This window comes from Chiloscyllium plagiosum, unplaced genomic scaffold (assembly GCF_037043375.1).
Source record: "Chiloscyllium plagiosum isolate Xiang-an unplaced genomic scaffold, Cpla_swu_hap1 HiC_scaffold_7, whole genome shotgun sequence".
Classification (NCBI taxonomy): domain Eukaryota; kingdom Metazoa; phylum Chordata; class Chondrichthyes; order Orectolobiformes; family Hemiscylliidae; genus Chiloscyllium; species Chiloscyllium plagiosum.
In genome coordinates this window covers 75,360,235-75,382,710 of record NW_028270145.1, presented here as the reverse complement: position 1 = coordinate 75,382,710, position 22,476 = coordinate 75,360,235, and the positions used below count along the sequence as shown (strand labels likewise).

The 22,476-nt window shown below is 41.0% G+C and overlaps 1 protein-coding gene across 2 annotated transcripts in view; it reads left to right on the top strand.

Annotated features, from left to right (window-relative positions):
* dpp10 (dipeptidyl-peptidase 10 (non-functional)) overlaps positions 1-22,476 on the top strand; it is a 1,734,026-nt gene that overhangs the window by 1,687,022 nt on the left and 24,528 nt on the right. For both annotated transcript variants that reach the window (XM_087989191.1, XM_087989192.1), the window contains exons 20-22: positions 4,991-5,185; positions 7,686-7,740; positions 13,776-13,875. In XM_087989191.1, the coding sequence (XP_087845317.1) occupies positions 4,991-5,185; positions 7,686-7,740; positions 13,776-13,875 (350 nt within the window). The remainder of the gene's footprint in view (positions 1-4,990; positions 5,186-7,685; positions 7,741-13,775; positions 13,876-22,476) is intronic.

Below are 22,476 nucleotides of genomic sequence, written 5' to 3'. Positions count from 1 at the left end.
GTGAAAAAGTACTTTGCTCAAAAACTGCATGAATTAATGTAAAACTCCGTTATCTCACTTTTTAGATTAGAATCAATCTAAACATCATGGCATAGACAGAGAACACAGGGGGCTAACACCTTCAACATATTGTCTAGCTATCACCATTGTTAACAGCTAACCTGAGAATGCAACCTTTTAAAAAAGGTTTTGTGATTTACACATGAAAGAAGTGAAACAATCATGGCATTCAAACAGATGACATACTTAACAGACAATCAATTTTTCAATGTATAATTTCAGTTACATCACACTGTAAATTTTTGCTATAAATTCTGTGTGTTAGGATTGAGCCCTCCACTATCACCTGATGAAGAAGCGATGCTCCGAAAGCTAGTGTGCTTCCAATTAAACCTATTGGACTATAACCTGGTGTTGTATGATTTTAAACTTTGTACACCCCAGTCCAACACCGGCATCTCCACATCATGACTTCATCAGTTTAATGTTGATTGGGGATTGCACCATGTGGGGAACTCAGCAGCATCCTCTGGTATAACATTCTATAGACTCACAAAGTTGCTGTACATTTCAGTGGAACAATACTGCTAAATGTTGTTTTTCTGCAATTATCATTGCAACTCTGAATCCAATCTGTTTTGCTAAGTTGATACACTATTGCTTGTCTTGTTCATGCAGGTCTTTGGTGATTGCAAAGGCAGTGTTTGCACATCACTGATCACAAAAGCCAAGGGCATTGTGTTAATTAAAATAGTCAATAAATCAAAATATTATCACAAAGATGAATTTGTATAGCATTTGGTGGGGAATGGTGGAGTAGTGGTCATGTTACTACATGAGTGATCCAGAAACAAACATTAGTACTTTGAAGACATGAGTTCATATCCTACCACAACAGCCTGTGGACTTTAAATATATTTACTAAATAAATTCAATTAATTAATAAATCTTCAATGAAATACTAGTTAAGTAATATTTGCAAAGTTGCTAAATTGTTGTAAAAACTGACCTGCCTCATTAATGTCTGTCATTGGAGTAACTCTCTGTCCTTAACCAATTAGCCCTACATGTGGCTCCAGATACACAGCAACTTGGCTACCCACTGAAATAACCTCATAAATTCGTCAGTTTAAAAGGAATTAGAGATGGCCAATAAATGCTGGCTTTGTCTGCAATACTCACTTCCCAAGAATGAATACAAGATACTGCTGTTGCAAGAGCCACATTATACTGCCACTGATATTGCATAGAGTAAAATAGTCTCAGATTGGTACAGGATTTTAGATTCTAACTTGGGTTTCTGTTATCTCAAAATGCATCATTTATTTTGATAGCATTACATTTATATCAAGCTCCATTCAATTCATTAAAGCAGGTTTTTGCCAATGCAATTAGCTGTTTTCACATTCAATATCGTTTTTTTCTTAATATTAGGTAAAATTGTTTGTAATTTTCAGTTAATTTCTGATCTTAGTCAATGATAAACTCAAGTAACTTTCTGTAGTTTCAGATTCACATCAAGTGGTGAGTTTTTTTTTCTCCATTGGTGCCCAGATGCAATTGAAATACTATAATTGAATCATTATACAAATATATGGTATAGAAAGGTTTCCTGTCAAAATAAAAGTGCAGTGGCGATTTGATGCTGTGTTAAAATAAAGAAGAATACAAGGTGAAGAGGAAAAACTAGTAATACAAAGGTACAAGTGAACTGTGACTCACAGCAAGTGCTCACCATGTATCAGCTAACTTTCAACAGTCCATTAACTGGATGCAGTGAAGAAAAAGGACTTGAAGCACCTTGAAATTTCCAAGGAGTCTATGACTAAATAGACTGCAGTATGTAATGCCAAGTGGAAAAAAAGAACCTGTAATATAACTGCATCTTTCACAACTTCAGGTTGCTCAAAGACCTCCTCAACCAGTTAAGTATTTTTGAGTGCAGTTACTGTTAAAATGAAAAGAAGTGGGAAAGTAAATTTGCAAACAAGGTTACAAAAACCATAATATGAGATATTGATTTGACAGCCCATGTTTTTCAGTGATTGCTGGTTGAGGGATAAATATTATCTAGGGCACTCAGAAGAACTCTGCTGCTCTTCTTCAAAACAATAATAAGTGGTCTTTTACATTCACCAAAGACAGCGAACGTGTCCTAAACTTATAGTTTAGGATCTAAAACACAATACTTCTGACTGCTACACTCCTTTAGTACCACAGTACCTATATTTTGTTCAAAATTCTGGAGTAGAATTTGGAACTACAGTCTCTAACTGGAAGACATGAGTACCATCACTGAGTGCCCCAGCTGACATATATAAAGGAGGATAGTAATAGTTTTTTTAGGTATGTGAAAGGCAAAAAAATGGTGAAGACTAAAATTGGGCCCTTGAAGACAGAAACAGGGGAAGATATTACGGGGAACAAAGAAATGGCAGAAGAATTGAATTAGTACTTCAGATCTGTGTTCACTGGGGAAGACACAAGCAATCTCCCTGAGGTAACAGTGGCTGAAGGACCTGAACTGAAGGGAATTTATATTTGCCAGGAATTGGTGTTGGAGAGACTGTTGGGTCTGAAGGTTGATAAGTCCCCGGGGCCTGATAGTCTACATCCCAGGGTACTGAAGGAGGTGGCTCGAGAAATCGTGGATGCGTTGGTGATTATTTTCCAGAGTTCAATTGATTCGGGATCAGTTCCTGCAGATTGGAGGGTGGCTAATGTTATACCACTTTTCAAGAAAGGTGGGAGAGAGAAAGCAGGAAATTATAGACTAGTTAGTCTGACCTCAGTGGTGGGAAAGATGCTAGAGTCTATTATAAAGGATGAAATTATGACACATCTGGATAGTAGTAACAGGATAGGTCAGAGTCAGCATGGATTTATGAAGGGGAAATCATGCTTGACTAATCTTCTGGAATTCTTTGAGGATGTAACTCTGAAGATGGACGAGGGAGATCCAGTAGATGTAGTGTACCTGGACTTTGAGAAAGCTTTTGATAAAGTCCCACATAGGAGGTTAGTGAGCAAAACTAGGGCGCATGATATTGGGGGCAAAGTACTAACTTGGATTGAAAGTTGGTTGGCTGATAGAAAACAAAGAGTAGTGATAAACGGCTCCATTTCGGAATGGCAGGCAGTGACCAGTGGGGTACCGCAGGGATCAGTACTGGGACCGCAGCTTTTTACAATATATGTTAATGATATAGAAGATGGTATTAGTAATAACATTAGCAAATTTGCTGATGATACTAAGCTGGGTGGCAGGGTGAAATGTGATTAGGATGTTAGGAGATTACAGGGTGACCTGGACAAGTTAGGTGAGTGGTCAGATGCATGGCAGATGCAGTTTATTGTGGATAAATATATATGGTTATCCACTTTGGTGGCAAGAACAGGAAGGCAGATTACTACCTAAATGGAATCAATTTAGATAACGGGGCAGTACAAAGAGATCTGGGTGTTCTTGTACACCAGTCAATAAAGGTAAGCATGCAGGTGCAGCAGGTAGTGAAGAAGGCTAATAGCATACTGGCCTTCATAACAAGAGGGATTGAGTATAGAAGCAAAGAGGTTCTTCTGTAGCTGTACAGGGCCCTGGTGAGACCACACCTGGAGTACTGTGTGCAGTTCTGGTCTCCAAATTTGAGGAAAGACATTCTGGCTATTGAGGGAGTGCAGCGTAGGTTCACGAGGTCAATTCCTGGAATGGCGGGATTACCTTACGCTGAAAGACTAGAGTGACTGGGCTTGTATACCCTTGAGTTTAGAAGACTGAGAGGGGATATGATTGAGACATATAAGATTATTAAAGGATTGGACACTCTGGAGGCAGGAAACATGTTTCCACTGATGGGTGAGTGCCGAACCAGAGGACACAGCTTAAAAATATGGGGTAGACCATTTAGGACAGAGATGAGGAGAAACTTTTTCACCCAGAGAGTGGTGGCTGTGTGGAATGCTCTGCCCCAGAGGACAGTGGAGGCCCAGTCTCTGGATTCATTTAAGAAAGAGTTGGATAGAGTTCTCAAGGATTGTGGAATCAAGGGTTATGGAGATAAGGCAGGAGCAGGATACTGATTAAGGATGATCAACCATGACCATATTGAATGGTGGTGCAGGCTCGAAGGGCAGAATGGCCTACTCCTGCACCTATTGTCTATTGTCTATTATCTATCAATGATGCTGAATTTTTCTCCCACTTGTGAAAGTTAAAATTTATCCCAGGATAAATAGATTTTGGTATTAGTTAGCCAGCTGCTCCATCTCTCCAGAAGGTCGCCTGATCTATCTCAAGGGTCAAACTTGATTGACATGCCTCTGAAAAATTGAATTTACCCGAGCTAGCCTCAGGCCTGAACAGTATTAGGTGACTTAGAGGACAACCTGGCCAGCAGAAAGGTACATCTGGGCTCAGAAATGGGAGAAAGATGGTTGCCAAGAATATGACAGGTTGGTGGAGTAACTGGGGTGCAATGCTAGAGAGACCTCAGAATGACAGTGGGCCAAGTTCTTCTTGTAGAGTTGAGAGATTCCCCAGTCCACAAAAGAGGTGTTTTATATCTACTCTTTAAGGAACTCTTTCTCTTGGCCTGTAGACATGTATGATCTGACATTAATACAAGATTAAATCTTACCTCCAGTTCTCATGTTATAGTTAGGGAACAATCCTAAATTTGCAAGTAAATCAAAATACCTGACAGTAATGTAAATACAGCTGTACTTTGACCTGAACAGTGACCTCAAGTAGCAAGTAGAAATTCTATCTAAGTACATACTGAACCAATTTGATTAAGATATAAATATTCTTTATTGGCTACCAAAACTACTGCCACCGGGTTTTGTGTAATGATATAAGTTCTTATAAGAAAACAATGATGCACTGTTTCTTTATGGCACCTTTCCAAGGTTTTACCTGTTAATGACTTATGAAAGAAGCTAAGTGAAGGCTTGTCAATAATGATCAACATTCTTGCATTGGTAATTGCAGTGATGGAGCCCCAGGGAGCCAGGTGGTTACTGATAAATTTCGGATTGACTGGGATTCAGTACTTGTCAGCTCTGATAATGTCATCCTTGCTCGCTTTGATGGCCGGGGGAGTGGTTTCCAAGGGCTTAAAATTCTGCAGGATATCCATCGAAGGTTGGGAACAGTGGAAGTCAAAGACCAAATTACAGCAGTACAGTGCGTATTTAAACATCTGTTGGATTAAGATTTTTTTTGCAGTTCAATCAAGTGTTATGAACTTAATTAACACAAGCACTTTATCTTTTGAAATATGTATGTGTACAAAAGGAATGAATGTCAACTTTCTTATAATGTACAAAAGTGAAGGGATGATATGATTTGATACAACTTATTTCATTGCATTGTCTGCTTTACAAAACATTTTTTGATTCAATGGATTGCAATTTTGCATAAAAAAGCAAACTGCTGAATTCTCTTAAACATATACATAATTAATGCTGGGTGGTGTAATATTGAATTACTCATTTTGAAAACAAGTTGTTTGATATTTATGATTTCTTTTACCTTTTCTATCTTATCTCATCATCTAACAGTGTTTGCTTTAATTGGGAGAAATTAGGAATTCTCACTGCAGAGAATTTCTACTGCTGTCAATCTTACAATTAATGTGGCCTATCCTCGAGGACAGCAGATCTAACTTTGGAATCATCTGCTTCAGAAGTAGGTGTTATGAAGATGTAGGGGTACCATACTTTTAAGAGAGTGGAAAAGCTAGCAAGGACTTAGAAAGGCGAAGAGAGTCCAGAACAAGGCAACAATGTCACACTTTGTCAGAACAGCTAGCACTGGTTGGGTTGCTATGAAACAAAAAACACATTCAAATTTGGCCAGTTTAAGTTATGCCCCAAGATACCAAACTCCAATCAAGCTTGAATTTAGTATTTTGACGATATTAAAACCAATGAAATGATCTGATGTGTTGGGGGTATAAAACTGGAAAAAAATTGGATAGGGGAGAACTGCCAAAAAAACCACAGATGTAGGCTGCTAGTAAGAACTCTGAGAGGTACCTGTCTAAAGTAGGAGTTTGCACAGAGGAAAACATCGACACTGACCTGGAGAGCAAATCTGCAGAGAGATCCAAAGAGAAGATTCGATAGCTGGCGTGTTTTGAAATTTGAATTTTTCTGAAAATCTTAATCGGGAGTTTTAGCGGACCAGTATTGTAGAAGGGAAGGTAAAAGATAAATGAGTTATAAATAGTTGTTAATTATTCTGTTAGATTTTAAAAACAAGTTATTAATTTTTACTTCAAATAGCAACTTTTGGGATAGTTCTTTGCCTCTTGAATTTTCACAGATTACTGCACAGAGTAAATCTTTTCTGTGTTGCTGGTTTAAATTAACTGGGTGGGATGTTACCTCATGTCGTAACATAGGTCAGAACTGAAGAAGAATGGCCATCTCAGAGGTTCATAGAAAGCCTGGGGGTTGGGGGGGGGGTGGTTTGCAGGGGATAGAAATAACACTCTATGGTCACAAATATACAGAATGTGTTTCCTGACATTGCTTAAGACCATTGTAGTATTTTGGGAGAGGTGGAAACCTGATTGACAACATTGAACCACAGATTGTGTGCTTACAGGAGGACAATGTTAATTTGTTGAAGGTCATTAAGATGGTGCTGTGGTTGTTTGCAAGATGGGGTGAAAGATGGATTTTATGAAGAGTCGGGATGATGCTTGCAGTTTTTCAATGAGAGGAAGGCACTACATAAAGATTGAGAAAGAAATTAAGTTACTCTACATTTTATTAGAGCCACAGGGGTAGCATTTTTTTTCTGATGAACAAAATAAGCTCTGGGAGGCAATTACAGAAAATAGAGTACTTCAGAAACCCTGGTAGAGGCTTGTCTTAAATATAGCAAAGAGTAAATGGCAGAGGCAACTGAATGAATGTCCTCATCAAATAGATCCTGGCAGGTGAGGATAGAGGACACAAGTGTAAAAGGAGGTGGCCAAGGAAAAAGAAATTGAGGGTTACCTTTAATTCCAGAATGATCCTGGAGCCATGAACAAAAGCCTGATAGTGCTTGATATGGTGCAACAAGATCTGAGGATGGGTAGCTAAATTATTTGATATGAGCAAGATGCAACATCTTTGCTTAAGGGAATGGAGATGGAGGTCAGACAATGGGAATGAAATGGCTTGAAGAGAGTGAAGGTTAAATATAAGGGTATTAACTGTAAAGCTAACAAATTGCCTGAGAGTAACAGCTATAGAACTATGATAAATAAAGAACAAAATTTTAGAGAGCTGTGCATTTGAAAATGTAGTATAATTAATTTATGGAGAGCTTATGCTAGGGGAGTTGCAAAATTCCTGTTGTTATTTACCATAATGAATAGATGGACATGAGTGTTGAGTGATATTTGGAATTGCTCAGAAATGACCTAGTCTGTGAATGAAACAATGAAATTACTGAGGTCCATCAAATGGTAAAGTCAAGCTGCTAGACAATAAAAAGGATTCAATACACTAGAGGATTTCAATTGAATGCTGGTCTTATTTCACATTGTTACTCATATTTACTTAATGGAATTCACATTATACCGTAGACCAGACTTTTTGTCGTCATGACAACTTAAACATTTATGATTTTAAAATGGAAAAAGTTTTAACTCAAAGTGCTCTAATAGATTTCTCTTTTATTTCAGATCATTATTGAAGCTACCATTTATTGATGCAAACAGAATAGGTGTTTATGGGAAGGTAAAATACAGCTACTATAGTATTTCTTCACAAGTTGAAATGAATTACACACCTAGTTTATGTGTGAGTGCCACTGCTATATACCTGAGAGCAGTGTTTAGTGTATTTTGCTTTGCAGGAGAAAAGATAGTTTCTATGTTTATATATTGCAAGGTCGAAAGCTATTTCTTCCTTTGGCTGAAAACAGAGGATCCATGATATTCAATATTTTTTTTTTGGTTACCTGACAAATTAAACTTCATTATTTCCCAATTAAATATGTTTTAATCATTTGTGCAGCATGTGCTCCAGTTCTCTGCTAAGCATAGGCTTTAGTAGACAATCAGATATAATCAATGGTATATCAAATGCTTAGATTTCATGGTGCCTGCAGTATAATAAATAGCAGGCACAATTTGACAGGAGGCAGATACAGACCACACAACAGATAAGATAAGCAACGATAGAGAAATTTGTTATAGAAATCAGTGATTAAATCAGCCGTCATTTCTTGTTTTTAAGAAAGACAGGCTATTGGGTCGGGCATTAAATTCGTGGCGCAGGTTTGTCATCAATTAAAATACAAAAAGATCTAACCTGCTCAATTTTTATTCCCATTCCAATCTAATGCACCAGTTTACTATTCAAGCAGGGAGATAGTGTTATGGTGGTTAAGCCAGTGGGCTAGTAGTCCAGAGACCCGGACCAATGTTCTTGGGACATGGGTTCAAATCCCACTGTGGCAGGTCAAACATTTCTGGATTTTCTGGACTCCAAATTTCTGTAGTTTTGAAAACATCTAGTCTATTGACAATGATGTAAACATTGTCAGTTGTAGTAAATAACATTTGGTTCAGAAATGGCCTTTAGATGAAAGCATCTGCAGATCCACAGCAATGTGGTTGACTTTTTAACTACCCTCTGAAAATGACCTCTATTCAAGCCAATTAATGCTGGAACAGTGGCAACATCCATCAACACTGCAAAGTCCTCCAAAGCAACATCTGCAGTTTTGAGCCAAGTTTGGAAAAGCCGTCCCACAGATTAGTCAAGCAACAGGCTGCCATTGTCATGGTCACTGAAACAAATCTTATAGATAATTTCAATAAACAATTTCATTGCTGGTTATGTTCTGTCCCATCGACAGAACAGTGAGTGCAGCACAGTAGGATTCAGTTGGGAGGATATTGCCTGGGAGACCTCAACATTTTATGCAAACCCCAAGCTGCAGGTTGAACTTGAGCAAGGAAACTTCCTGCTGATTACCACCTATTATGTTACCACTCCTCAGATGATACATCAGTATTCCTCCATGTTGAACACTACTTGGAGGAAGCAGTGAGGGTGGCAAGTGCACAGAATGTACTATGAGTGGGGATTTCAACATCTATGTCCACGTGGCAGCTCATCACTAAGCTGGGCAAGTGCTAAGGACATTGCTGCTAGACTGAGATATGGGGCAGCTGGCGAAGAAGCCAACAAGTGGAGATAACCTACTTAACCTCATCCTCACTAATCTGTCAGTTACAGATGTGTCTAACCATGACAGTAACCATAGGAGTGACAACCACATGGTCACTCTGGAAGTGAAGTTCAGCCTTAAATTCATTTTTCATTTAAGGTGATGTGGGCTTTGCTGTCTGGGCCAGCATTTATTGTCCATTCTTCATTGACCTTGGAGATTATGGTGAGCAGCATTGTGGAACTGGTGTAGTTCACTCAGAGTAGGTGTACTCATAATGCTTACAGGAAGGGACTTTCAGAATTCTGGTCCAATGCAAAAGGAATGGTGATATATTTCCAAGTCAGATGGTAAGTGACTTCGAGAGGAATTTACAAGCAGTGGTGTTCTCCTATCTGCTCTTGTTATTCTAGATCATAGTAGTCATAGTTTTGGAAGGTGTTTTCTAAGGAGCTTCAATGATTTCTGCAGTGCATCATGTAAATAGTATACACTGCTGTTATTGTGCATCAGTGGAGGAAGGAATGAATGTTCATGGATGTGGTGCCAATCAAGTGAGCTGCTTTGTCATGGCAAGTTTCTTGAGTGTTGTTGGAGCTGTATGGTCTTTTCCCTCGAGTTGGGGAATTCAAAACTGGAGGGCATAATTTTAAGGTGAGAGGATAAACATTTAAAAGGGACCCAAGGGGCAACTTTTTCACACAGAGGATAGTTTTATGTGGAATGAACTACCAGTGGAAGTGATAGATGCAGATATAGATACAACATTTAAGAGACATTTGGATGATACATGAATAGAAAAAGTTTTGAAAGATATGGGCCAAGTGCAGGCAAGAGGGACTAATTTATTTTGGGAAACTTGGTCGACATGGATGAGTTGGACTGAAGTGTATGTTTCCATGCTCTCTGATTATGAATACTCCATCACATTCCTGATTTGTGCCTTATAGATGGTAGACAGGTTTTGGGGAGCCAGGAGGTGAGTTCATCTGACCTGCTGTTGTCGTCACAGTAATTATGTGGCTAGTCCAGTTCAGTTTGTGGTCAAACATAATGCCTAGTATGTTGATGGTAAGGGATTCAATGATGGTAATGCCATTGAAATCAATGGATGATGGTTAGATTCTTTCATGTTGGAGCCGACTGTTGCCTGATACGTTGTGGTGAAAATGTTTCTTGCGACTCTTTAGCTCAAGTCTGGATATTGTCCAGATCTTGTTGCATTTAAACATGGATTTCTTTCAGTAGCTGAGGAGTTACAAAATATGACATTGCACAATCAACAAATATCCCGATTTCTGAATTTTTGATCGAGACATCATAGAGTCTAAGAAGTGTACAACACGGAAATAGACCCTTCCTCCAACTCATCTATGCCAACTAGATATTCTAACCTAATCTAGTCCCATTTGGCAGCACTTGGCATATATCCCTCTAAATCCTTCCTATTCATATACCCATCCAGATGCCTTTTAAGTGCTGTAATTATACCAGGCTCCACTACTTCCTCTGGCAGCTCATTCCATACATGCATCACCCTCTGTGACAAAGTTGCCCCTTAGGTCCCTTTTATATCTTTCCCCTCTCACCTAACCCTATGCCCTTTAGTTTTGGACTCCCCCAACCCAGGGAAAAGACCTTGCCTGTTTATACTTATCCATGCCCCTCATGATTTTATAAATCTTTATAAGGCCACCCCTTAGCCTTTTGCCTTTGTCCTCAATATATTTAGTTGTAAAATCCCTTTGGATTCTTCTGAACCCTATTTGCCAAAGTTATCTCATGTCCCTTTTTGCCCTCCTGATTTCTCTCCTAAGTGTACTCCTACTGCCTTTATACTCTAAGGATTCATTCAATCTCTCCTGTCTATGCCTGGCATATGCTTCCTTCTTTTTCTTAACCAAACCCTCAATTTCTCCAGTCATCCATCATTCCCTACACCTACCAGGCTTTCCTTTCATCCTAACAAGAATATACCTGGACTCTTGTTATCTCATTTCTGAAGGCTTCCCATTTTCCAGCCGTCCTTTTACCTGTGAACATCTGCCTGCCACCCCTCACCCCCCACCGTCAGCTTTTGAAAGTTCTTGCCTAATACCATTAAAATTAGCCTTCCTCCAATTTAGAACTTCAACTTTTAGATTTGACCTATCCTTTTCCATCACTACTTTAAAACTAATGGAATTATGGTCACTGTTACACACTTAACAAATTCCTCCATTTAAACCCTTAATAGTTGGGAGTCTGTTGGCAGTCTCAGTCTATGTTTGGAAAGTTAAAACCCCATACCATATCCACCCTATTATTCTTCCAGATAATTGAAATCTCCTTACAGATTTGTTTCACAATTTCCCGCTGACTATTTGGGGGTCTATAATACAATCCCAATAAGGTGATCATCCCTTTCTTATTTCTCAGTTCCACCCACATAACTTCCCTGGATGTACTGGGGAATATCCCCCCTCAGTACAGCTGCAATGCTATCCCTTATGAAAAATGTCACACCCCCTCCTCTCTTGCACTCCCCGCCACCCCTCTTCTCCCCCCCCCCCCCCCCCCCCCCGCTCCCCCTCCAAATTTCTATCCTTCCGATAGGATTTGCATTCTGGAACATGAAGTTACCAATCCTGTTCATCCCTGAGCCACATTTCTGTAGTTTCGATGATGTCCCAGTCCCACATTCCTAACATATCCTAAGTTCATCTGCCTTCCCTGTTAGGCCTCCTGCATTGGAGTAAATGCAGTTTAATTTATCAATCCTACCTTGCTGTCTGCTTTGTTCCTTCCTGCCCTGACTGTTTGACTCACTCCTTTTCCCAACTGTACCAGTCTCAGATTGATCTCCTTTCTTGCTATTTCCCCAGGTCCCACCCCCACCTTACTAGTTTAAATCCTCCTGAGCAGCTCTTGCAAATCTCCCTGCCACTATACTAGTCCCCTTGCAATTGAGGTGCAATCCGTCCTTCTTGTACAGGTCACTTCTATCCCAGAGAGATTCCAATGATCAATGATGTGAACCTTTCTCCCCTGCATATGCTCCTCAGCCACACATTCATCTGTTCTATCCTCCTATTCTTACCCTCACTAGCCTATAGCACTGGGAGTAATCCAGATATTACTATCCTCAAGGACCTCCTTTTTAAATTCCTGCCTCACTTTTTATATTCTCCCTTCAGAATCTCATCCTTTTCCCTTCCTATGTCATTAGTTCTAAGTGTACAATGACCTCCTGCTGGTGCATCTCCCCTTTGAGAACATTCTGTACCCTCTCTGAGACATCCTTGATCCAGAGATGTCAAGGATGATTTTTCACTGCTGCCTGCAGAAACCTCTGTCTGTGCCTCTATCTAGAGAGTCCCTGAACACAATTGATCACTTGGAACCCAATGTACCCCTCATTACATTAGAGCCTTTCTCACAATCAGAAACTTGACTGTTTGTGCTACGTTCCCCTGAGAGCCCATCACCCCCTACATTTTGAATGACATGACAGTGTGGAATAGCTGCAGAGATTTCCTGGAGCTGAGGTAACTAACCTCCAACAACTATAACCATTTTTCTTTGCGGCAGTCTCGAACCAGCCAAGTGTTGTCAGCTTGATCCACAATTAGTCTAGTTATGCCAGGGCTCCTTGATGCCACATCCCAGTAAATTGCAGCACTGATGTCAAGGACAGTTATTTCTACCTCACCTCTGTTTGTTTGTCTATTTTTGAGCTAAGGCATAATTAAGGCAGAAGCTGAGCCAGACAAAATACTGCAGAGAGCTACAGGCCTCAGATTAGTTGACTGCTGTAATGGATGGAATTTCATACTGCTTCAGGGTATCCTGTGAAAAACTAATTCTAGTGGACCAAGGAACCCCAATGGCACTCAGTGGGATGCCTGATCAGGACTTAGTCTGAATAAGTCTCCCAGAAATGGCCATAACAGAGTTGTAATTAGCTCCCTCAAGAGATGAGCATGACCACTGCCACAATGTTTCACTTTGGGAAAAAGGTGCATATAAGCATTCAATAATATACATGTTGAATATCATTTTCACCAGTGACAAGTACAGGAAATGACAGCATTAGTGTAGCCACCCTTTGAATCACTGGAAAGGATAATTGTCTCGCATATATAATGACTGCACTCTGTTTTTGTTTCCCATCCTCATCAAAATTGAAAGTTCACCCAATTTACTTCTGTTAGACCCCTCATTGTTTATGTTTTCAGTTATTTCAAAATAAATCTGTATTTTTAAGATCCGACTTAAAATGAACTTTGCCTACTAATAATGTCTTCAATAAGTTAATGGAGAAAGTGAGGACTGCAGATGCTGGAGATCAGAGCTGAAAATGTGTTGCTGGAAAAGCGCAGCAGGTCAGGCAGCATCCTAGGAACAGGAGAATCCAGCATCCAAGGTTCCTGAAGAAGGGCTTATACCCGAAACATCAATTCTCCTGTTCCTTGGATGCTGCCTGACCTGCTGCGCTTTTCCAGCAACACATTTTCAGCTTCAATAAATTAATCACAATCTAGTTATTTAATCTCAAAGCATTTTAAAACAACTGAACTTGTAAAAATGCTTAAGATTTTCCTCAATTTAACAGGCATATGGAGGCTATGTCACATCCATGATTCTTACTTCCACTGACAGAATCTTCAAATGTGGAGTTGCAGTAGCACCAATTACTGACTGGAAGTTGTATGGTAAGTAAACAACAAAACTCATAAGGCATTTCAAGTAATTAGCTGAATGCTACAATTATGATGTATTACTTACCTCCAGGTCCAAAATGATAAATCTCTTGTTATTTTTTGTACTTTACTATGGCAGATAAAACATTAGGGTATGAACTCAGGTTTAGCAAAGGCTCCAAGGAATGGTATCACATGGTTTATCTGTGTCATATTCTGACCATTGTTTGACTACATTGCGGTATATCAATGGTCAATGCACTTGCACTAATCATGCATTTCAACACCAGCAGACAACACTTGGTTTTATTTGCTTAAATAATTAAATGTAGACTAATGAACCTCACATCTCTTTGAAACCAGAATCAACTATTCGATAGTTTTTCTTTTGCTTTGCAAATGCCAGAACATCAGAATATTAAATTTTATGCGAGAGTTCAAGATCAGCTTACCTTGACACCCAACAGCTGGCCCTTGTAATGTAATATAATGTAATGTGCCAATGTAATGTAAACATCTTCATGGAAAAGATACAACTGAGCCTGGGGTTGAGTGAACAGGAATAATCTTTCTGAATTCTGGCTTCAATCCTTCCTGGGCACCACCAATCAATATCCCCTCTCATGAACTAATGGCCTTCTTCCAGATATGACTGCATCTCTTCCCAGCTCAATCACTTACCTTCCCATTCCTGGTCTCCACTCTTCCCAAGTCGCCCAGCTTCTAACTTTACCTGCTTACCTTTGCGAATATGACAGCAGCTCAATCTTTGAATCCTCTTGACTGGTGTGCCAATAGGTGGAGATCGAAGATAGCAAGCAAATCAATTCCAAGCAATCCTATAAGAATTATTTATTAATTTTATTCAGCTCATCTAGTGTACAATGACAGAGATGGGTCAATCTCTGAATTTCTACTGATGCAGTGAGCATCTATTGTGCTTGACCTTGACGCATATATTCAATTAAATTTGGGGGAGATATGTGGTTTCAAGATTTTTCCCTGCACTCTATTGGAGAGAAAGCAATAGAGCGCCCTTGCATTTGTATGATGAAATTATGGATACATCAGTTTGACTTTCTGATTATTTGCATACTTGGATGTTGTTGCCAAAAAATTATTTGCAGATGCTCACCTATAAATGCAATTTTTTTCTTTCACTTTGCTGGCTGTCAAAGATCAGAATATTCAATCTTATGCAAGTGCTCACAAAGAAATTGCACATCAGAATTTATGGAGATACGCAAGACCATAAGAAATAGGAGTATGAGCAGGCCATTCGGTCCCTTAAGCCTGCTGTGCCATTCAATAGGATCATGGCTGATCTGACATTCCTCATGTCCGTTTTCCTGCCTTTTCCCAATAACCCTTGATCCCCTTGTGGTACAATTGTATAAAATTGCATGAATAATGTTTAGATTCTTAGAGATATCAAATTCCTCAATTCTTATTATTTCAAGAAAGTGTGATAATTAAATAAATTGGAGTTGATAAGTCACAGACGGGGGGGGTGAGGGGGGTGGCAGTGTAGAGGGATGTGCTACTACAAAGTTTGTTGGTAGCAGAGTAAGTAGTTTGGGACCAAAGCTAAGCAGGAGCAAGGTAAGAGCATTCTGGGAAGGTAAGAGGTTATAAAATCTTACCTCGAGGATTTAGGGCCTGCATTTCAGGACTGGAGCTGAGAGGGAGCAAGCGAAGAATACCCTGGGAAAGTAAGTGTTTCTGACTCAGAGGGGAAACTGTAAACTGTAAAGCAGAGGTCACTCTATAGGCTTCTGAATAGTTCCAGAGATGTAAAGGAAAGGATAGCAAAGATGATTCTCGATAGGAGTGAGAGTGCCATAGTAGTTGTTATGGGGGACTTTAACATTCCAAATATTGACTGGGAATACTATAGTTCGAGTATGTTGGATGGGTCAGTTTTTGTCCAATGTGTGCAGGAGGGTTTCCTGACACAGTGTGTAGACAGGCCAACAAGAGGAGAGGCCGCATTGGATTTGGTAATAGGTAATGAACCCGGCCAGATGTTAGATTTGGAGGTACATGTGCACTTTGGTAATAGTGACCACAATTCAGTTATCTTTACTTCAGCAATGGAAAGGGATAGGTATAAACAGCAGGGCAAGAGTTATAGCTGAGGGGAAACCAATTAGGCAAGATTGTCATGGAGCCCACAAGAGATCAGGCTATTCTGGACCTAGTGCTTTGCAATGAACAAGACTCTATAAAAGATCTTAAAGTAAGGGAACCCTTAGGAAGTAGCGACCATAATATGGTAGAGTTCAGTCTGGAGTTTGAAAGGGAGAAGACAAAATCGGATGTAATGGCGTTACAGTTGAATAAAGGTAATTATGAGGGCATGAGAGAGGAACTGACGAAAATAGACTGGAAGCAGAGGCTAACCGGGAAGACAGTAGAGCAAAAATGGCAGGAGTTTGTAGGTATAATTGAGGACACGGTACAGAGGTTCATTCCCAAGAAAAGAAAGATTAACCGGGGAGGGATTAGACAACCTTGGCTGACAAAGGAAGTCAGGAAATGTATTAAAGAAAAAGAGAGATCCTATAAAGTGGCTAAGAACAGTGGGAAATCAGAAGATTGGGAAGGATACAAAAGCAAACAGAGGATAACAAAGAGTGTAATAAGAAATGAGAGGATCAAATATGAAGGTAGGCTAGCCAGTAATATTAGAAATAATAGTAAAAGTTTCTTTCAGTACATAAGAAACAAACGACAGGCAAAAGTAGACATTGGGCCACTTCAAACTGATGCATGAAGCCTAGTGATGGGAGATAAGGAAATAGCAGGAGAACTTAACAAGTACTTTGCGTCAGTTTTCACAGTGGAAGACATGAGTAATATCCCAAAAATTAAAGGGTGTCACGGGGCTGAGTTGAGTATGGTTGCTATTACAAAAGAGATAGTGCTAGAAAAGTTAAAAAGTCTTAAAATTGATAAATCTCCTGGCCCCGATGGGATACACCCGAGAGTTCTGAGAGAGGTGGCTGAGGAAATAGCAGAGGCATTGGTTGAGATCTTTCAAGAGTCACTGGAGTCAGGGAAGGTCCCGGATGATTGGAAGATGGCTGTTGTAACCCCCTTGTTCAAGAAAGGATCAAGGCAAAAGATGGAAAATTATAGGCCAATCAGCTTAACCTCGGTTGTTGGTAAAATTCTAGAATCCATCATTAAGGATGAGGTTTCTAAATTCTTGGAAGAGCAGAGTCTGATTAGAACAAGTCAACATGGATTTAGTAAAGGGAGGACATGCCTGACAAACCTGTTGGAATTTTTTGAAGAGGTAACAAGTAGGTTAGACCAGGGAAACCCAGTGGATGTGGTCTATCTAGACTTTCAAAAGGCCTTTGATAAGGTGCAACACGGGAGGCTGCTGAGCAAGGTGAGGGCCCTGGTGTTCGAGGTGAGCTGCTGGGATGGATTGAGGATTGGCTGTCTAACAGAAGGCAGAGAGTTGGGATAAAAGATTCTTTTTCAGAATGGCAGCCGGTGACGAGCGGTGTCCCGCAGGGTTCGATGCTGGGGCCACAGCTGTTCGCATTATATATTAATGATTTGGATGAGGGAACCGGGGGCATTCTAGCGAAGTTTGCCGATGATACGAAGTTAGGTGGACAGGCAGGTAGTACTGAGGAAGTGGGGAGGCTACAGAAGGATCTAGACAGGTTGGGAGAATGGTCCAGGAAATGGCTGATGGAATTTAACGTGAGCAAGTTGGAGGTCTTGCACTTTGGCAAAAAGAATAAAAGCATAGACTACTTTCTAAATGGTGAGAAAATTAATAAAGCCAAAGCACAAAGGGATCTGGGAGTGCTAGTCGAGGATTCTCTAAAGGTAAACATGCAGGTTGAGTCCGTGATTAAGAAAGCGAATGCAATGTTGTCTCTTATCTCAAGAGGGTTGGAATATAAAAGCAGAGATGTATTACTAAGACTTTATAAAGCTCTGGTTAGGCCCCATTTGGAGTACTGTGTCCAGTTTTGGTCCCCACACCTCAGGAAGGACATACTGGCACTGGAACGTGTCCAGCGGAGATTCACACGGATGATCCCTGAATGACAGGTCTAACATATGAGGAACGGCTGAGGATACTGGGATTGTATTCGTTGGAGTTTAGAAGATTAAGTGGAGACTTAATAGAGACGTACAAAATAATACATGGCTTGGAAAAGGTGGATGCTAGGAAATTGCGGAGACATTTCTTCAGCCAGAGAGTGGTGGGCCTGTGGAATTCATTGCCACGGAGTGCAGTGGAAGCCGGGACGCTAAATGTCTTCAAGGCCGAGATTGATAGATTCTTGTTGTCTAGAGGAATTAAGGGCTACAGGGAGAACGCTGGTAAGTGGAGCTGAAATGCGCATCAGCCATGATTGAATGGCGGAGTGGACTCGATGGGCCAAATGGCCTTACTTCCACTCCTATGTCTTATGGTCTTATGGTCTTATTTAGGTTGCATTGGATGGGAAAGGAAGCTGCAGGGGATGGGCACAATTGAAAAGTGGAGCTTATTCAAGGAACAGCTACTGCGTATCCTTGATAAGTATGTACCTGTCAGGCAGGGAGGAAGTGGTCAAGTGAGGGAGCCGTAGTTTTCTAAAGAGATTGAAGTTCTTGTCAAGAGGAAAAAGAAGGTTTATGTTAAGATGAGGCGTGAAGGATGAGTTAGTATGATTGAGAGTTACAAGTTAGCCAGGAAAGACGGAGTTAAAAATCACACAACACCAGGTTATAGTCCAACAGGTTTAATTGGAAGCACTAGCTTTCGGAGCACTGCTCCTTCATCAGGGTGGTTGTGGAGTACACAATTGTAAGACACAGAATTTATAGCAAAAGTTTACAGTGTGATGTAACTGACATTATACATTGAAAAATACCTTGATTGTTTGTTAATCTCTCATCTGTTAGAGTGACCATGTTAGTTTCACTTCTTTCATATGTAAATCACAAAATGTTTTTTAAAAGTTACATTCTCAGGTTAACTTTAACAACTGGTGTCAGCCCAGATAATATGTTGAAGGTGTAAGCCCAATGTGTCCTGTTTACTGTGCCATACTGTTTAGACTGATTCTAATCTGAAAAATGAGTTAACAGAGTCTTACATGGATTCATGCAGTTTTTGAGCAAAGTACAATGTAACTCTGCAAGTACAATTTCACCCCACAAATGTATCTGTGTATGTGTGCGTGCGTGTCTGGGGTGAGGAGTTGTGAGTGTCTGTGAGAGAGAGTGTATGTATGTGTGAGAGAGTACAAAGGGGTCTAAATCTGTGAGAGGGTGCATGTGTGAGTAAGTGAGTGTGTGTGTCTGGGGTGGGGGGTTGTGTATGTCTGTGATGTGTGTGTGTGTGTGTGTGTGTGTGTGTGTGTGTGTGTGTGTGTGTGTGTGTGTGTGTGTGTGTGTGTATGTGTGTATATATATATATATAAAGGGGTCTAAGTCAGTGAGAAGGTGCATGTGTTGAGTGTGTGTCTGTGTGCGTCTGTAGGAGTGTGTGAGAGTGTCTGTGTACAGGAATGTCTGTGTGTGTGTGTAGTGTAATGATGGTCACCTGTAGTGTGACATGAACCCAAGGTCCCGGTTGAGGCCCTCCCTATGGGTACCGAACTTAGCTCTCAGCTTCTGCTCAGCCACTTTTCGCTGCTGCCTGTCCCGAAGTCCGCCTTGGAGGATGGTCACCCGAAAGTCTGAGGTTGAATATCCTGGACTGCTGAAGTGTTCTCCAACTGGGAGGGAACACTCCTGTCTGTCGATTGTTGTGCAGTGCCCATTCATCCGTTGCTGTAACCTCTGCTCAGTTTCCCCAATGTGCCGTGCCTCAGGACATCCTTGCTTGCAGCGTATGAGATAGACAACGTTGGCTGAGTCGCATGAGTACCTGCCATGTACATGGTGGGAGGTGTCCCCAAGTGTAATGGTGGTATCCATGTCCACACTCTGACACGTCTTGCAGTCCCTACTGTGACAGTGTTGTATGGAGTGGTCCTGAAAGCCGGGCAGTTTGCTACGAACAATGATCTGTTTGAGGTTTGGTGATTTTTAAAGGCGTGCAGTGGAGATGTGGGGAAGGTCTTGGCAAGGTGCTCATCTTCATTGATAATGTGTTGCAGGCTGTGAAGAACATGGCACAGTTTTTCGGCTCCTGGGAAGTACTGGACAATGTAGGGTAGCCTGGTGGTTGCAGCACGTGTCTGTCTCCTGCGGAGGTCATTACGGTTCCTTGCTGTGGCACGTCAGAACTGGTGGTCGATCAGTTGAGCATCATACCCCATTCTGATGAGGGCATACTTGAGTACTTCCAAGTGCCCGTCACATTCCTCCTCATTTGAGTAGATCTGGGATACGCATAGAGTTTGTCCATAGGGGATGGCTGTTTTAATATGTTTTGGGTGGAAGCTGGAGAAGTGTAGCATTGTGAGGTTGTCTGTGGGTTTGCGGTAGAGAGTGATGGAGATGCATGTGTCCAAGAATGAGTCAGAAAGTAGAGAGTAGTCCATGGTGAGTTTGATGGTGGGATGGAACTTGTTGATATCACTGTGTAGTTTTATCAGTGACTCCTACCATGGGTCCAGAGGAAGAAAATGTCTTCAATGTACCTGGTGTATAGTGTTGGTTGGAGGTCCTGTATAGAGAAGAAGTCTTATTCAAACCTGTGCATGAAGATGTTGGCATATTGGGGTGTAAATTTGGTCCCCATGGATGTTCCATGTGTCTGGATGAAGAACTGGATGTCGAAGGTGAAGACGATGTGATCGAGGATAAAGTGGATGAGTTGTAGGACGGTGTTCGGAGATCAGCAGCTGTTGGTGTTGAGTACTGAGGCTATTGCCGCGATGCCATCATTGTGGGGGATGCTGGTGTAGAGTGCTGAAATTGTGATGATGAATGTTCCCGGTTTGATTGGTCCATGGGTGCTGAGTTTCTGTAAGAAATCCGTAGTGTTGCGACAGAAGCTGGGATCTCCTGTACAATGGGTTTCAAGATGCCTTTGACATAGCCAGAGAGGTTCTCACACAGGGTTCCACTGCCTGATACAATGGGACATCCTGGTGTATTGGCTTTGTGTACCTTCGGAAGGCAGTAGAAGTCTCCTCCGCGACAAGTGCAAGGGATGAGGGCGCGTAGGGAACTCTGAAGGACTGGATCCAAAGTCCTGATCAATGTGTGCAGTTCATGGGTGTGCTCTTTGGTCAGATCAGCTGGTAGTTGCCTGTAGTGTTCCTGGTTGTTCAGTTGTCGGTACACTTCCTTGCAGTATTCTGTTCCTTCTTTATCTGCTGGTTTGATGACAATGTTGTGATTGGTTTTCAGAGCACAGATGGCATTGTGTTGTGCACACATAATGTTTTGCTTTGACCATCCTCCAAGGCAGACTTCACGACAGGCAGCAACGAAAAGTGACTGAGCAGAGGCTGATAGCTAAGTTCAGTGCCCGTAGGGAGTGCTTCATCCGGGACCTTGGGTTCATGTCACATTACAGGTGACCACCATTGCACTATATACACACATGCAAACACATGCACACACACACACACACACATATAGACACAGAAACTCATGCACTCCCACAGACACACACACTCCCACACGCACTCTCTTACAGACTTAGACCCCTTTACACTCTCACACACACATATACACTCTGTCTCACAGACACTCAACTTCCCACTCCAGACACGCACACACACACATATATACATTTGTGGGGTGAATTTGCACTTGCAGAGTTACATTGTACTTTGCTCAAAAACTGCATGAATCCATGTAAGACTCAGTTAACTCATCTTTTAGATTAGAATCAGCCTAAACAGGGAGCTAACACCTTCAACATATTATCTGGGCTGACACCAATTGTTAAAGTTAACCTGAGAATGTAACTTCTAAAAAAGGTTTTGTGATTTACATATGAAAGAAGTGAAACTAACATGGTCACTCTAACAGATGAGAGATTAACAAACAATCAAGGTATTTTTCAATGTATAATGTCAGTTACATCACACTGTAAACTTTTGCTATAAATTCTGTGTCTTACAATTGTGTATTCCACAACCACCTGATGAAGGAGCAGCGCTCTGAAAGCTAGTGCTTCCAATTAAACCTGTTGAACTACAACCTGGTGTTGTGTGATTTTTAACTTTATACACCCCAGTCCAACACCGGCATCTCCAAATCAGGAAAGACTGAAAGAGAGAACTAACAAGAGCCAGGAGGGGACATGAGAAGTCGTTGGCAAATAGGATCAAGGAAAACCCCAAAGTTTTCTATCAGTATATCAGGAATAAAAGAATAAAAGATTAGGGCCAATGAAGAATAGTAGTGGGAAGTTGTGCATGGAGTCAGAAGGTATGGGGAAGCGCTAAATGAATATTTTTCGTCAGTCTTCACTCTGGAAAAATATGTTGTTGAGAATACTGAGATACAGGGTACTTGAATAGATGGGATTGAGGTGCACAAGGAGGGGTGTTAGCAATTTTGGAAGATGTGAAAATAGATAAGTCCCTTGGGCTGGATGGGATTTATCCTAGAATTCTCTGGGAAGCTAGGGAGGAGATTGCAGAGCCTTTGGCTTTGATCTTCGTGTCATCATTGTCTACAGGA